Below are 14,883 nucleotides of genomic sequence, written 5' to 3'. Positions count from 1 at the left end.
TTATCTATGTTTTCTCTATTTCTTCAATCAATTTATATTCTTAGGCTTCTCTTGGTTGGACGGTTTAACTTACTTCTAACCCTTTTTAGTATTTACTTTTATGGTTTAAGTGAAAATAGCAGCTCGGTTTACTCTTCAAAATACCTGTTCTACCATCGGAATAAATGGGCCAGTTTTCTAGCAATTGGTGTGTTTGTGGAATAAGTGGAGTGAATGGGCCTTCCTTCCATTTAACCCTCCTTTAATCTGCAAAGAAATGCAGCCTTGATTTTGTTTGTTCTATATTTTGTATTCCCTAATGTCGTTCCAATGCATTTGATGTGGGTTTATCTCATGTCTTCATTATTTGAGTTGTTATTTCTTGACTTTTGAATTTTTGTTAATGTCTTCGATTTTAGCTTAATTTTGGTGTGTTGTATCTTTGTTATTTGAATTGTTATTTCTTGGCTTGATTTTTTTTCGAATCTTGAGGGAGTTGTGTTTTCTTGGATGCTTTAATCAGGTTATTTTCTTACTTTCATTTTCTTTTTCTTTGTTTGGTTTTCTTTTATTTTTTCTGCATGTTTTTGATTTGCTCTTAAATTTGGTATCTCATGTCTTGATTGTCTGAGTTATTGTTTCTTGCCTCCTTGAGCATGAATTTTGCTAATTGAGTTCGAATATCTCAAATATCTCATCACTGAGGTGCAAGCAAACTTTTTTTTGTCTATATCTTTTTTTTAAAAAAAATGTTTTTCTTGATTTACCGTTCAAAACCATGGACTGACATGTGAAAACAGCTCAATTGAAATACCAAAATGATAGTTAAAACCTAAACTGAGCCACTATATTTCACTTTGGGCTACTTTGTTTGGTAGACTTAAAATAATTTTCCCTAGTTATTTTGTCTTTATGATTTTGTAAATGCTTAGTTATTCAGCCTTCCTTTTTTAAAGCCTGTCAGGTGCCCTGAGTTCATTTTTTCATATGCTTCTCTTTCAGGATTTTGGATTATGATCCTATACATGATTATTAGTCTAGTTAAAGTGAATAAGCTGTTGAAAAATTACTGTTTTCAAAAGCATGAAAACAATTTGACATTGCACATAACAACAGATAGAACCAGAGTTGTTGTATAATCGGTAATATAAAATCATTATGTGTTGATATTGTTTATGATACAAAATCCTAAGAGAGTCCATGCTTAAAGCAGGTGCAACTTTCATGCTGTGTAAACTACCTTACAGAAGATAAATTTAGAAAACAAAACCCATAATTGGTAAAGATTCATAATTATGTGTCATCTTAAGTGTTCTTCCTGCCCCCTCCCCACCCCAATTCTTTCTTAATTTCTTTTATTCGACAAATCTGAACTTTTTCGTATTTCTTTTGAACTTTGATTATGTTACATGACTTGGATAGTTGACATGATATACAAGTGTGTGACTAAAGAACAAGGTAGAGGAGGAATGGGAATGTAGGGGTTAGAGTTATATAAGTGGAGAAAGTCAAAAACATCAAAGCTCTTTTTAAGTTTACTATTTGGAAGTATATAATTTAAATAATTAGGATTAATCTTTTGTCACATAAACAAAAGGATAGCATTTTGAGAAATCTAATAAGTAGAATATGAAGATCATATGTAGACTTAAATGTGAAAAGAATACCTGCAAGCCCGACAAGCAACAACAATATCATCATGGTCAAGACAAGAGCTGACTTCAAGTTTAAAACTATGATTACAATACTCTTAGGTTATGTTCCATAACACCCTTACCTAATGAAAGAATCAGCTTACTTGCTAGGAGGTCTAAAGCTTAAATTTGGACCATCCGTATTGAGGTCATTGATGCAGCATAGCATTCATCAGATATTAGATAGGGTGGAACAAGATGTATCCCAAGAGTTGCATCGAACATTTCTTGGTTTTGCTTCAAGTTGAGAATTTTTGCTGTAGGCTTCTTCCTTTCGCATAAACTTCTGAAGGCTATCAGGTATAAGCACCAGGAGAGCTCATAGAGGATTTAGATGCCGTCCAGTATATGAAGTTTTGAAAATATGAAAATTTTGACAGTATTATGCATACATATATCCATGGTAATTTCTAGATTTGCACAGTTATATTCTTTTATGTTAATTAGGGCTGGCCTTTGTCGAACATTTTAGGAATCTGTAAAGGATTTGTGGATACGTCTATTGCAGGCAATTCTTAGGATTTGGATGTTTTGAGACAGTAACATTCATACATATAGAAATAGTATTCATATATGTTAATAAATTGTCTCTGCATAAAAAGAAAAGAAAAGTTTTAGATTCACATATACCAATGCATCATTAGTAGGTCCTATTTTTGTGCTTTACAAATGTATTGATAGTAGAAATCATAGTCTCATGGGTTTTGGGTGGATCGAGATGTACTTTTTTTCCTAAAATGTTCAAGGTTGAGCTCAAAGTCGTTGGCTCCAAATTTTACCCTAATCCATCATCTGCAGTGAAGCTAAGATATGGAGGTGCTCTTTATTGGCATAATTATAAACTGCTGCTAAAAATTCTTATAAGTGGGGCTTTTACTTATGCTGGTAGGTTTTGCTTTGGATGCCTCTGAAGTTAATCACCAATTGAGCATAATAATTAGTTGGCAAGATTTAAAAATTGCCATTAATAAAATTTATGTAGTATAAAAACTTATCAGCAGGCTTTATTTGGAGGCCATTGCAAGGGTTAGTTACCAAGCAGACTATAAGGCCCAAATATTGATTTTTTCAAATGTTATTCTGCAGTCTTCCCTGCCTTCCTGCTGTCCTCTTGTTTTTTTTTTTTTGCTTCTCTGCCTTCCTACTGTCCTCTCTTTCCTTTCTTTGTGCACATTCGATGTTGCTTAAGAAAAGTCTTTTGGGGACTTTGAAAGTGAAATATGTGTCTTCTGAGAGTCTGGTATGAGCTTCTGTCTAGGCCTTGAATTGGTGGATATCCTAGGTGTTTCAGTGGACTCTGAGCTTTGACAATTGCCCTCTTTCCCTCTATCCCTCTTTGTGATAAAGCAAAAATACCACCTCTTCCCACCTCACTTTTTGTAATGTGAAAATCCTAACTCCAAAATCAAACCTTAAACCAACCCTTATTTCTCTTTCTTTTTTTTGGCAATATTATGATTTTTATTTTCTTTTTGCTTATTTTGCTCTTGGAATTGCAGAGAAGTCCTAACCGATTACTTGAAGATGCTGATGCCACCGGGGCATTTTTAGATCCTGTTTTCTGTTCTTTGTAGGTAGGGCTGGTGGATCCAAGAGAAGCTTGGATCTTAGTCTAATTTAGGTTTTTTTTCTCCTTTTTTTGTATTATTTTTGGTTATTCTGAAGGGTCTTTGAGGAAGGTGTGGATATAGGCGTTCCTTGAACCTCTGCTATTGTGGGATTTGATTACAAATTTGTCACCTCAAGATCACCTTTTCTTTTTCATTTATTATTTTCTGATATTCTTGATTTTCCTAGATATTCTAGTTAATTTATAGATTTTCAATATTTTCTGCCTTATCTGATCATGCTATAGAAACCCATGGCAGCATATTGAATGATAAAATTCTGAAATCATCATCATTGCCTCTTTTTGTTATACCGACCATCAACATGATGCAATAACTCTAAGGACATTATATAAGCTAATCTATAGATTTTAGCCATTAGATATCTGGACAACAAACCAAATGATCATCCATCTGAGCAGGCCAATTCGCTAATGCTGAAGTTTATAGTTGAGTTGACATCTATGTTTATTTTCAGTTTAGTAAATTAATACAGCATGCGCCTTCATGTATCATGTGTTTATAAATTTAACTACATAGCAAGTGTCGAGACATCATATGTACTGATTAGATATGCACAACCATTTTTCATTTAGGGTCTTCCATTAATTTATCATTTTTATGTGTCACAAGAAATTGTGCCATGGTATAAGCATGTCTCTCCATTTAGTTGACTTCTGATATGAATATTCTTTTCTTTATGGTGCTAGAGTTTTTTTATATACTTCTATGCATCAACACGTACTTCTGCTCATGGATTTACATACATGAAGTCTGAATGTCTTGATAATTCAGCCAGTGTTGCTTATATGACAGTGGAAAGTTGGCTTGGTGCGTTATCGTGGAAAGTCTGCATCTATTTATTAGCTTGATGATAATAAATATTTGATCATCTGATTTTCTTTTGTTATTACAGTTTTTCCTTTCATGTTGCTTCTTTACCTTCACAATCACAGGTACATTATATAAATTTTTAACATTATTTTGTCACTAACTTACCATGGTACTGGTCAAGGTCTTTTCTATCTTGGGGTAATTTGTACATCACTTGTTGTGGTTATGAAATTTTATGATCAGCTGACACTATCTTTTTTATAGATTCATATTACCTTGATCTACAATCCTGGTTTATCAATTGTCATCTATCTACATCTTTTACTTGATTTTTGTCTGCATACCTTGAATGCTGTCTAGAATAGCCATTCATTTTCTCATAAGAATCACTCATGCTGATTTAGAAAATGATAACTTTATATTGCACTCTGAGCTTTTTGAGTGGGTCTTTAATTGGGTACCTATTGCCAAGTGAAGGGAGTTCAAATTCAGCATCACAAACCAAGCTCCTTAAATACGCTTGAGTTTAGCTTGGCAAAACTATTATCTTTTTCCTGAATGAAAATGTATGACCAACCGCTAATCGCTGTGAGAATAGTATTATTTGGCCATAGTATGCACCTATGGATTTCAGAGTAATGTTACTTGGAAATTTTTCTATTACATTTACTAACAGGTATTATCATTGTAACGGAAATTCAATACACGACCAAATTCAGAATGTTGTTTGCTAGTTAGTTGTGCTTGTAGTTTTGTAAGATTGTTCAATGAGCCATTGTGTCCTACAGCAAGCAGTTCTCGGAATGCGATCCTTGTTCTGCAACTTACCCGTACAACTACAGCAGGACTTTTTTTTGTGAGAAAATCCCACAGGGCAAGTAAATTATAAAGCTTACATACTGTAGTAGGAAATCTGCAGCTTTGCAAATAAATAACTTTTTCTATGCTTTTTTCTTATTTAAAGCTCTCTGGTCTTGTATTTGCATTATGACATTGCTTGTCTTGTACTTTAATTGGTATCACAGTAACTGAACTTTATTCTTTACACTCCTGATGAATTGTGGAATGCCATTCTATAGTATTGTGATATTTCAATTTCAAAAAGAAAAAAAAAGTTCCCAACCAATTTTGAGATAGCATGTTTCATTTTAGGCTAAAAGCTAACTAAATTTTGCTAGCCTTCTTGGAGTAGAAGCTAATTAGATTTTTCTAGTCTCTTTAAGAGAACATTTCATTCTCGGATTCCGAAGATCAAAATTTGGAAATCATCTTATGTGGTAAAAAAGGAAATTTAGGGTTTTGAGATTTGAAAAAAGATATATAATGCTTTCATTGAGATTTGAACTCAAGACCTCCCGCTTACTAAACGGGTGCTCTAACCAACTGAGCTATGAAAGCAAGCATGAATTGCTAGTGAAAAAACGACCTGAGTTTGGTACTTACAATCTTAATTTTTCTATGTTCAATTTGTCAAGACTTAAAATGTAATAGAAACTCTTTTTAATAATTTTAACATTTGCTTTTAGAGAATTCTGAGTAAATTTTTCTATGTTGAATTTGTCAAGACTTAAAAGGTAATAGAAACTCTTTTTAATAATGTTAATATATCTTTTAGAGAATTCTGAGTTCTGACTTTCGAGACCTGGCTAAATGTCTGTGTTGTACCCCAGTATTAACTCAAGCTCCCCAGCATATGAAGATAATAGATGTTTGGTTGCAACTTTGGTTCCAGGGTTTGAGTCAGGGCCCAAGGCTTTGAGAAAGAGCTGGGAAGGTAATGTGGAGCTGAAGGAGGAGTAAGGGCAGAAAAAAGCATGACTAAAATCTACCAAAGAAAGAAAAAGGAGCAAAAATGAAGCTGAAGAACTTCTGCAATTTCTTTTTGATAGTTCAGATCCAATCACCAATGGCTTTTCTATGTAAAGCTGCCTGGCCTTATACTATTGTACTAGCATTTCTCTTATTTAGTTTTTATCCTAATTAAAAGTTATTTTATGTTACAGATTTACAGTTGAGCAATATTTCTGTAAAATAATGTCACCATGTCTCTCTTGTTTTTCAGGTTGAACACACTGAGAAGTGAAATTGCATAGAGAATTGTTTCATTTCTTTCATTTATTCTTTTGTTTGATTTCTGGGTCTTTCTGATATTAAGATATATATATATATATATACACACACACACACTTATTTATGTTTTGGATCAACTTAAATTTGATGGATTAATAATATGCATGTGTTTGATATATTCATGATTGGACAGGCGATTTATATGTTCATGTTTTTCTGTTCAGTAAAAGTGCATATTATTGACGTTCCATTATCATTATTCACCAGATGGGTTGATCGGGAAAACGAAAGCATAATCTACAAAAAGAGCAAAGACTCACAGAGGCAACCAAAATATACAGGTCAAGTTCACAGGAATCTAAACCAAGTATTCATACAATGTTGAACAGAGTCACGGAGATCATCTATCTCCACCATCAGGCAGTAGCCTTCTTGACTGCAGGGGACTTAATGGACTTGGGCTGCTTCGGTTTCGCGAGGATGGCCTTCTTGTCCTTCTTAACCTCCGGTTTTTTCTTGGCTTTAGAACTTTGAGACTAAAACAGAGCAGCAGCACCAGTCTTCCTCTTGACCGGAGCAGAGACAGCCTCCTTTACTGGCTTCTTCTCCTTTTCCTACTTCCTGGTCTCCCTTCACCTTCACAAGCTTGCCCCTTGGCGGTGAAAGTCCTCAACTGGATGGCCAAGACCTTCTTGTAGTTCGCCTGTGTCCCCTCCATTTGCTTGGCAATGGCGCAGGGGCTGGAGCCAGTCTTCTCATTGAGCGCCAAGATCGCATCTTTGATCATCTGGAAATAGGGAGGCTAGGAAGGGGCGGAGTCTTTCGGGTCTATGAGCTTCTTCACCTTCGCCGGCTTCTCCTGCCAGAGCTGGGGCTCCGTCGGGGCCTCCGCCGGTGGCTCAGCAAGAACCTTTGTAAATATATGTAGAATAAATAGCATTTTTACTGGATTCATGATTGGACGGGTGATGTATATATTCATGTTGACAGGAACTTTTGTGCTTTTACGTGAGGCTCTTAACGTCAGTGAAAGCCGCCGCTATAAGATCCAGGTTTCAGCACAACCAGATCTGCATTTTCAGCATCAGACATGACTAGTGCTGAGAAGTTTGTTGGAAGCTCAGAAATTTCAATGGCAGTTCTTCGTGACTAGAAGTTTGTTTAGTGTTTGTCATGGTGGTAAATATATGTTTTATTTGAAAAGTAACCTCTGCTATGATTGCTTTTTAACAGGCAAAAAGACACCTGATAAAAATTTTAGTGTATATTAGCTCATCATTCTTTGATGCTGTAACTTTTACCTGTGATTTTTGTAGCTGTGGTAACTCAGACCCAATTTGTTGTCGATCTTTGGATCGGGGCTCAACAGATCAAAATGTTTACTGAGGAAATAGAGAGGTACATTCTGACTTCTGAGTATGAGTTTCTATTGAATAAGAAACTCGGCAATTAGAAGCCACATCCTCTAGAGGTTCTAAATTCGATTCTTAGAAGGTGCATTTCACAAACTCTAGAACTAATTATAGTGCAGGTCTTGCAGGTGCATCCCAAAAACCCATAAACTATCCTGCTGGTTTCTTGAACATCCAATGCCCTCCACATCAGCCGTGAGCGATCTCTTATTCTGAATGTTTGTGTGCTATGTTGCTATCTGTTTGCAGATAGGCTATTGGTGTTATAAATAAATGAATTCCTCTAATTAAGGTTTTTTAAGAAAAAGAGAAAAAGAAAAAGAAAGTCACAAGTTAATCACCAAAGAAATCTAGCCTATATGATGAACAACTATTTCTGTAAACAGAAACTTCAGAAATAATTTAGACTCAGCTGACCTACAAATATGTACAATAACTCGCAATATAAAGAAATAATGTAATAAACGTAGCTTTATAAATAAAAAATAACAATGCATCCAAAATCAAACTCATGATAACCTGCAGAAGTAAAAAATAGTTTGGGCCGGGTGTTTCGATCTCAGGTAAGAGATTGCGGGTGTTCGAGTGTACCGGATTTATGCAACGGATCCAGAGCAGGCTAGAGGGTTGGCAGACAGTATCTCTATCTATGATGGGTAGAGTTATGCTGATCAGATCTGTATTAGGCTTCATGCCCATCTATCTCATGGCAACAAGGTGGTGCCGAGGTTAGTACTACTGAAAATCGAGCGACTTCTTCAGGGCTTTTTATAGGGCTCGTATAGAGGGGATTGAGGGGTGCACTTGGTGGCATGGGAGAGTATCTGTCTCCCTCTCAGTGAGGGTGGTCTAGGAGTTCTGTCTCTCCTAAAGAGACGGGAGTTGCTCCTTGCCCGGCATGCCACCCATTTCATTCTAGAGCCGCAGGGGTTCTGGAGCCGGATCATGACTGCCCGGTATGGGGGGTGGGCCCAGAGGGCTGGGCTCGAGGAGGGCGGAGATGTACCTTTTTATGGCGCGAGATAGCGAGGTACCTGCCTACGGTGTCGGGTCATACCCGTTGGCCGATAGGCGATGGGCGTAGCATCGAGGTAGTTGGGGACCCATGGGTCGATGCCCTCCCTCTGTGGCTTTGGCCGACTACGGTTAGTGTCGAGGCTGGAGATGGCCTACATGTCTGTAATCTTATGGCCCCCGTGGAGGGCCGGTTGGGATAAGACTCGACTGGCCCAGTTCTTCGGGGAGCATCTGGCGGAGTGGATCTGATCCTTCTCTTTACCAGGGAGTGGTGAACCAGATGTGCGGGTGTGGAGTTCCTCTACCAAAACCAGCGTCAGGGTGGGCGATCTTTTCCGCATTCTTCGGCTGGAGTATGAGCCTGGGTCGGACTGTGCCTGGATCTGGCGATTGGGACTCCACCCGAGGGTTACGTTGTTCCTTTGGAAGGTTGTCTAGGACCATCTTCCCACGAGAGCTGTTCTTGGAGGACGAGGACTTAGGATCCCACTAGGGTGTTTGGTTTGCTGTGTGTTCGAAACGGTGGACCATGCTTGTTTCAGTGCACATGAGCTAGGGTGACTTGGCGTCTAGCAGGGGTCTCGCAGGAGGTGTGGCGACGTAGGGATCAGTTCTTATAGGCCCTACATCAGGGCTTGGAGTCTCCGGTGCTTCGTCGGGAGGAGGTTCGAGAGAGTTGTACGGCATACCAGATCTGGTTGGCCAGAAATGCTCGTACATTTGGTGAACGGCGTATGTCGCCGAGACTTTAATAGCTTGAGATATCTGGGATTCCCACTCTGCTTCGGCAACATCCTGTACGTTGTTTTTTATCTGGAAGCCCCACTTCTGAGTTTCCTCAAGGTCAATTTTGATGGGTCGGTTCTGGACGGCGGCACGAGGGATGGTGCAGATTTTGTTATTCAGGACTCGTCTACCAGGGTTGTGGTTGTTGGGGGCAATCAGTTATTTGACACTTCGGTTTCGAATGTGGAGCTGAGAGCTGTTTGGGCAGGCCTTCGTCATGCCCGGTGCGTATTACAGGCTAGGTCCATCATCCTGAAGGGTGACTCAGCCACCATTATTAGTTGGATCTGGAGGGGTCTAAGGGGTAACGATTGTGACCACCTATTGCTCCGGGACATTTGGGCTATGGTGAGGGATGGAGAGGCTTTCCAGGCCAAGTATATATACCGCGAAGCCAGTGGGGCTGCGGATTGGGTGGCTGCTTATGTAGCCTGTCACTCCGGCGGTACTCTATGGGTTGGAGATGGGGAATTGCCTTTGGCACTCCGATGTATGCTATTTTTTGACTTTATTGGGTATATCCGCATTCGTCAGGTATGATCCACCTGTCGGAGCAAAAAAAAATAAAAAGAAAAAAAAAACATACAAAAAAATAAACTAGTAAAGCAAGTTATGATAATCCGACACGGGATAGAAAGTGAGAAACTAAAATGATATAAATTGAGATGATAATTAAAATAGAGTCATTGGGTACATACTCGCCGCGGAAGAGGTTAATGGTTAGGATATTAGACATTTTCTCCCATTAGCTAGCACGCGGAGAAGCACCCTCAGGATGTAAATGCGAGGTGGCAAAGGAGATTGAAATAAATGAAAGAATCCAGCACTCCACTCATTCTTAATCACAAATTGCTCCAAAATAATGCCCCCCAATAATCTCAGAAGAATCACAGCACACCATGTGATAAATCTCGTGATAACAATCCAAAGACCAACAGTTACTGTCATCATTAAGAGAGGATGAGAGCGAAGAGAAGAGAGCATCCCATGACTGTGGCAGATGCCGGCATCGTCGCCGCCGCCCCTAGGAGTGGAGATGGGGAGGGGGATTGCACCATCTCGCCCTCCCGCTCCGCCACCGCAACCGCGCAGAGAGCGAGCAGGAGCACCACCGCACCACCAAGAAGATGCTGGTCCATGCCATATGATTGAGGTAGAGCCGGCCTAATTTTTGAGCCCACTATAGGGAAGGCATCAGAGCTAAAATAGGAAGAAAAAATAATATTTTCCAGTGAATCCGCTTTAAGCCGGCCCACTGCCTGAGGAGGGGGAAAAAAAAAAGAAAGAAAGAGAAAAAGGGGCTCTATTAATGAGTTCGGGCTGAGGTAGGAACGAGAGCCGCGGAGCGCGAGAGGACGCGGAAGCGACAAAAGCTGAGAGGAGTGATGGGCCATCGCATAGGAGTAGTTTCTAAATAAAATAATAATAATAATAAAAAGACCAGCTGGTGTGGGGCCCAGCGCAGGCAGCCTGGGATCCAGAGGCGGCGGCTCTGCCTTCACAGGTCACAAATACAATATTTTATCATTGCGTACCTACAATTAATTCAAATCAACTTATTTATTTGAGGGTTTTTTTGTTCATCTTGGATCCAAGATTTTGCCAAAATTGTATATTTTTTATTCCTTTTTGCAAAACAATTCAGATAAAATTATTGATAGGTGGGGAGATGAACCATAGCAATCCATTTTTGGGACTGGAAACAGGGCAGGTGCTGAAGGATGCACAGCTCCTTACGATGCAAAACACGTATTGTAGATGATCCTAGTTTATAAATCAGTTCTTATGGATCCCATTTGTAGGCATAAAGGATGCATCAAAGAATTTTCCCTGTTAGCAATGTTAATTTTCCTAGCATTTTCTGTTCCCTTGAGAAGAAAATTAAGCCTCAACCTGCAATCAAACCAAACCAAATCAACCTTGCAATTGGAATCATTTGTGGTGTGTTGCTACTTTTCTGCGTCTAAATAGCCGAGATTGGTGGATTTCCTCTGTCAACAGCCTGGGCTTGGTGGGCTTCCTCTAAATATCAACAATTTTGTGGTCCATGACAGTCCGCACTCGGCCGTGCCACCAATCATCTTCCTGATGGGCCATGTCCCAACGATAAAATAATGCCTTCGATTACTGATCGATTTAACAATTAGCCACCCACTGTAGTGGGCCCAACTTACGGTGCTCCCACATGAGTGACACCCTCCATACACAAGGGCAGCAAATTCATCCAATAGCCTTCCACAAATGTTGTCCATTCATCGGCGAACCACGCTAAATAGCTACCATATCATCTATCTCAGATATGATTATGAACAGTTATTACTTATCCAAGTCCCAAGCATTTCAGTAATGAATGGCAACCATTCATTTCCAATATAGATAACTTGGTGGCTATCCAACATGGTATAATATTGTGCAGTGCAAAAATCTCACTAGAGGATCCAAACATCATTAATTTATCGAAACTTGGCCATGCAAACATATGCATCTCGCCCCTGATCAGCCATTAGTAACTAAGCTGACCCGGTCATCTCGTTCGCCCAGCGCCTGAAAATTCCCATGCACATGGCCGCACGTAAACGGCGAAACACCCTCCCACCACCACATGGAGGGCCACCAACCCCACAAAAAAAAGCCCTAACAAAACAAAGGCCGCAGGACTCTAACCTCTCTCTCTCTCTCCCCCCCCCCCCCCCCCCCCCCGCGTTAATTAAACTACTATCTATGGCAAAACCAATCACCAACCCTTCCTATAAGATCCCTCCCACCGAATTCCTTGCCCTGATCTCAAGCTTTCTGAGCGCAAAAGCATTCGATAGAGGGGTCTCCATCCAAGCTTTTCAAAGATCCAAGGCAGGCTTCCTGCAGCTCGACCACGATGGAGATGAAGACGATCGTTTGCGCCGTCCTCGTCGCCGCTGCCTCGGCCACCACCGCGCTGGCTGCTGAGGCCCCGGCACCGGGCCCCTCCAGTGGCTCATTCGCGGTCGCCCCTGCCTTCGAGACCCTCGTCGCTGCCTCCGTCCTCTCCCTCTTCGCCTATTACTTGCACTAGATTCTTTAAATGCAGGAGAGAAGTTTCCGTTGTGGCGTGTTCTCAAAATGAATGAATAATTAATTCCTCATTTGGTTTAATTCCTTGGCAAATCTATGCATTAATTATTCGGTTCGGTTCCTTCTTTTTGTCTCATATCGCACTTGTTCTGGCGATGAAGTGAAGGTTGGATTGTGAGATTGGTTTGTGCTGCATTTGCTCGGGTGATGATGAATTGAATGCAATCCCACACGTTGTTACGTGATCTCAATTATTAGTTGCGACTTGGGTTGGTTGAATTATGCTGGATTCCACCAGCCGTGCATGTCTTGTTTTATTCTCTGCCGTTGATCAATTCATGGACAGAATGAAATAGTATATGTAGTTCAGGCTATAAGAGGATTATACCCTGAAGACCTGCGCTTGCTTGCTTATAGCTTCTCTTAGAACAATTGACTCCAAAATTGAAGGAAGGTTAAATATTAGGTTTAAAACCACAACTGGGATAATTAAAATCGTCGGTTATATTTAAGGCATAGATGTCAGCCACATTGAAAGAAAGTGGTTTTTTGTTCTTATTTGCATCTGATGCCATAAATGAATAGATTAGGATGTGTTTGAGAGGTACTAGAGATAGCAAATTGGGGCTTGAACAAAAGCTTCAAAAATAGGGCTCAAGAGGGAACCAAGTATGTTCCTAGAATAGTTGGATTGCCTCTTTTATTGTCCAATATTTTGATGGTATTTTTCGGGATAGCTACGAGACTATTCCACTCTTGATTTTCTTTAAGGTACTTATATTAGAACAGTATGACCTATTCGTTCTATCAAGAAAAAAAAGAAAAAGGGTATTAAACCCTCAAATGAGCTACCTAAACCTCGTGTATCCAACCAAAATCTGAATCTATTCATTCTATCAAGAAAAAAAAAAGATATTAAACCCTCAAATGAGTTACCTAAACCTCATGTGTCCAATAAAAATCTGAATACCGCCTAGTACGTAGTATCCAACCACCCTCCGTGCAGTGCACTAAATCTGGGAGTGACTGTCACGCCCCGAGCCCGAGGCGCGGCAGACGCCGCACGCCCGCACGGTGAGCCGCACGGGCGCGCAAGGCCGCAGATCATATCAAAGCAGATACAGCTATTCAAAGATGACATAATTATTTAAATTGTTCAAAAGCGGTCTTACAAAATTTCAAATAGCATATGCTGACGTAAGTCAAATATTCTAATCAATCTAACAAAAGGATCAATAACTGAAGAAATCGTCGGACAATCTAACGCACTCCCCAATCCCGCGCGATCAAGCCTCTGGATCTGAAAAGTGGAGAAAACAGAATAATGAGCTACACTAGCCCAGTAAGCAACAAAATACCCCAGAGTGGGGTCAGAGCATATCAGATCAAAAATACAGGATAATGTCTGGAATAAGTCACAAATAATATCATTTTTCTCTTTTCAAAACTTATTATCATTTTTCCAAAAATCTGATACCAGAATCTCAACATAATAGGCTACGGCCACGTAACTCAGTGGCATGGGTTGCACAAAGTGCCAGAAACCACTATTGTTAGTCACCGGTGGAAACGGTGTCCAGAAACCACTATTCTAATCATCGGTGGTGCGGTGTCGAAACCGGTTCCTCACAGATTACAAGTCGACAGGTCCAACGTATAATCCCCATTGGCGGGGCCAGAACAGAACAGAACAGATCATAGCCATGCTGAGAATACATATATATAAAAACAGATTTCATAAATTTTCCGGTCAGAGTTTACGGATTTCAGAGCAAAATTTTCAAATAAAATTTAACATGCCAGACCCATTTTACTAAATACAAAACATATTTCGAAATTTAATCCAGTAATAATTATTTTACCAAATAATATAGAAAAATGCACTTTGAAGTATTAAGTTACTTACCTCTTCTCGCTTAATTCCTACTTCAGGTAGGCGGATCAGGTTCACCTGCTAACATTTAATTAATTTCTTTGTAAATTTCAGAGCTAAGCAAAATCCAAAAATAATACTACTGGACACGGCCAAACTGGACCCAGAGTTGGCCCATAATGGCATGGCCCGATAGGGCCCACATCGAACACGGCCCAATGGGCCCGCATAGACTCGGCCCAATAGGGCCCCCAAGGTTGGCTTCTAATTGATTCATTTATACAATAAAAATTCATTTCAGGGGCCAATACCTAATTATATAGTACTATTTCGTATAAAGCTTGAGTAAAGGGACCAAACAAATATAGTTGGGGACCTTTATGTAATAAATCTTTCCTATAGGGATCAAATACAAATTGCAGAAGACTCTTTTGTGAAATAATATATTGCCAAGGGCTTAACTGCAAAATTTCATTTATTGGCCAAATGGGTTCGGGTTTCGGGTTCCAGGTTTCGGGTTCGGATTTGGGTGCCAGGCTCGGATTTGAACTAGGCCCACA

General features: G+C 39.8%; 1 protein-coding gene, 1 non-coding gene and 1 pseudogene across 3 annotated transcripts; 1 reads left to right on the top strand and 2 right to left on the bottom strand.

Moving 5' to 3' along the window:
- Positions 1–2,784: 2,784 nt before the first annotated feature.
- Positions 2,785–11,218, bottom strand: LOC149768313 (histone H1-like; annotated as a pseudogene). Its single transcript, XR_016399344.1, has one exon. The product of XR_016399344.1 is annotated as a histone H1-like (transcript).
- On the bottom strand, positions 5,439–5,512 carry TRNAT-AGU (transfer RNA threonine (anticodon AGU)). The gene has a single exon. It is a non-coding gene; the product is annotated as a tRNA-Thr (tRNA).
- Positions 11,219–12,100: 882 nt separating the features above from the next.
- On the top strand, positions 12,101–12,701 carry LOC103723828 (uncharacterized). Its single transcript, XM_008814884.6, has one exon. It carries the CDS (start codon positions 12,275–12,277, stop codon positions 12,449–12,451), a length of 177 nt encoding a protein of 58 aa, XP_008813106.1. The 5' UTR covers positions 12,101–12,274; the 3' UTR covers positions 12,452–12,701.
- The last annotated feature ends 2,182 nt before the right edge of the window (positions 12,702–14,883 follow it).

This window comes from Phoenix dactylifera, chromosome 2 (genome assembly GCF_051530095.1).
Source record: "Phoenix dactylifera cultivar Ajwa chromosome 2, Ajwa_hap1_PhDact_Kaust_v1.1, whole genome shotgun sequence".
Lineage (NCBI taxonomy): Eukaryota > Viridiplantae > Streptophyta > Magnoliopsida > Arecales > Arecaceae > Phoenix > Phoenix dactylifera.
Note: the sequence above shows the minus strand (reverse complement) of the source record. Positions and strands in the feature narration are given on the sequence as shown.